The sequence below is a fragment of the Cygnus atratus genome, chromosome 7 (assembly GCF_013377495.2).
Source record: "Cygnus atratus isolate AKBS03 ecotype Queensland, Australia chromosome 7, CAtr_DNAZoo_HiC_assembly, whole genome shotgun sequence".
NCBI classification, from domain to species: domain Eukaryota; kingdom Metazoa; phylum Chordata; class Aves; order Anseriformes; family Anatidae; genus Cygnus; species Cygnus atratus.
The window spans coordinates 19,727,810-19,729,049 of NC_066368.1; the positions used below are offsets into that span (position 1 = coordinate 19,727,810).

General features: G+C 46.7%; 1 protein-coding gene across 1 annotated transcript; it reads left to right on the plus strand.

Moving 5' to 3' along the window:
• The first annotated feature begins 640 nt into the window (after positions 1-640).
• On the plus strand, positions 641-1,006 carry ELOB (elongin B). The gene has a single exon (XM_035537313.1). The coding sequence runs from the start codon at positions 641-643 to the stop codon at positions 1,004-1,006; it is 366 nt and encodes a 121-aa protein (XP_035393206.1).
• Positions 1,007-1,240: the final 234 nt, after the last annotated feature.

The window sequence follows — 1,240 nt, forward strand, 5'->3', positions numbered from 1 at the left end:
GCTGATGCTAGGCAATGAGACCTGATAACTGACTTCCTGATGCTGGAGCAGGAAGCTGTAGTACTGTAACGCTATCCCTTATGTTGAGAACTTCCAACATTTCAGTACTTATTTCAGTATTTGTCAGCTTTCCTACACTTACCAAGCGTATGGAAGAACCAGGGATGTTTCAGTTTCTTGACTGACTAGGAACAAAGCCCAACTGCTTTGTGTGCTTGCATCCTCACATGTTCCATCTTCTGTGTGTTGCATGTGCCTAGGATCTTGGGTAGATGCGGGTGGCCCCAAATGATTTAGGAATTAAATCCTTTCAGGAAAGAAGCTGAAGCAATACAAATTCTCATTAACAGTGTACTAGCTCTCTACTAGATGATACCTAGGTAGAAATACAGAAGTCATTGAGCTTGCTGTACTTGTACTCCATAGTTCTGACCATGAGGATCTCAGTCTGTCTAGCAGAGCAGCTTCCTGTAGACTATTCCCCTCACCCCCCACCCCAGCCACCCTTCCCCAGTGGGTCTAATCACCTAATGACAGTTCTGTCTTGACTTCAGTTATTCCTGAAAATACAGGTTTCCTGCTAAGAGGACTGAGACCTGCTTCCCAGTGACAGAGGACTGCAGGAAGCCCCTGGGCAGTGATGGATGTCTACCTGATGATTCGACGTCACAAGATGACAATCTTCACTGAGGCCAAAGAGACAACAACTGTGCATGAGTTGAAAAAGGTGGTGGAGGGAATACTGAAGAGGCCACCGGAGGAGCAGAGGCTCTACAAAGATGACCAGCTGCTGGATGATGATGACAGAACTTTGCTAGACTGTGGCTTAAGCAGCCAAAACTGCCGTCCTCATATTCCTGCCACAGTGGGCTTAGCTTTATTCAGACCTGGTAGTGGCTCCTTTGAGCCACTGCGCATTGACCCCTTCTCAAGCACCCCAGAGCTACCTGATGTTGTGAAGTCACAAGACTCTGGTAGCAGCTCCAGTGAGCAAGCCTTGCGTTAAAACCATAATCTTCTGTTCTGCCTCTTCCAGATAGGAAGCTGGTGTTGTCTATGTATTCTGCTCCTATCCACACCTTTCCAAAGTTGTCTACCTGAATAATAAAGCATTGCAATTCAATTACATGATGTCAATGTGCTGTAGTGCCCAGGGAACCCACAGAACTGTTTCCTGAGAGGCTTTTCTCAGATGGCAGCAGCTGATGGCATGTATGCCTCCTGAATTGTAAGTGGTATG

Excerpts from the sequence above, each read along its gene's own strand:
- ELOB (XM_035537313.1), top strand. The coding sequence starts at position 641 with ATGGATGTCTACCTGATGATTCGACGTCACAAGATGACAATCTTCACT.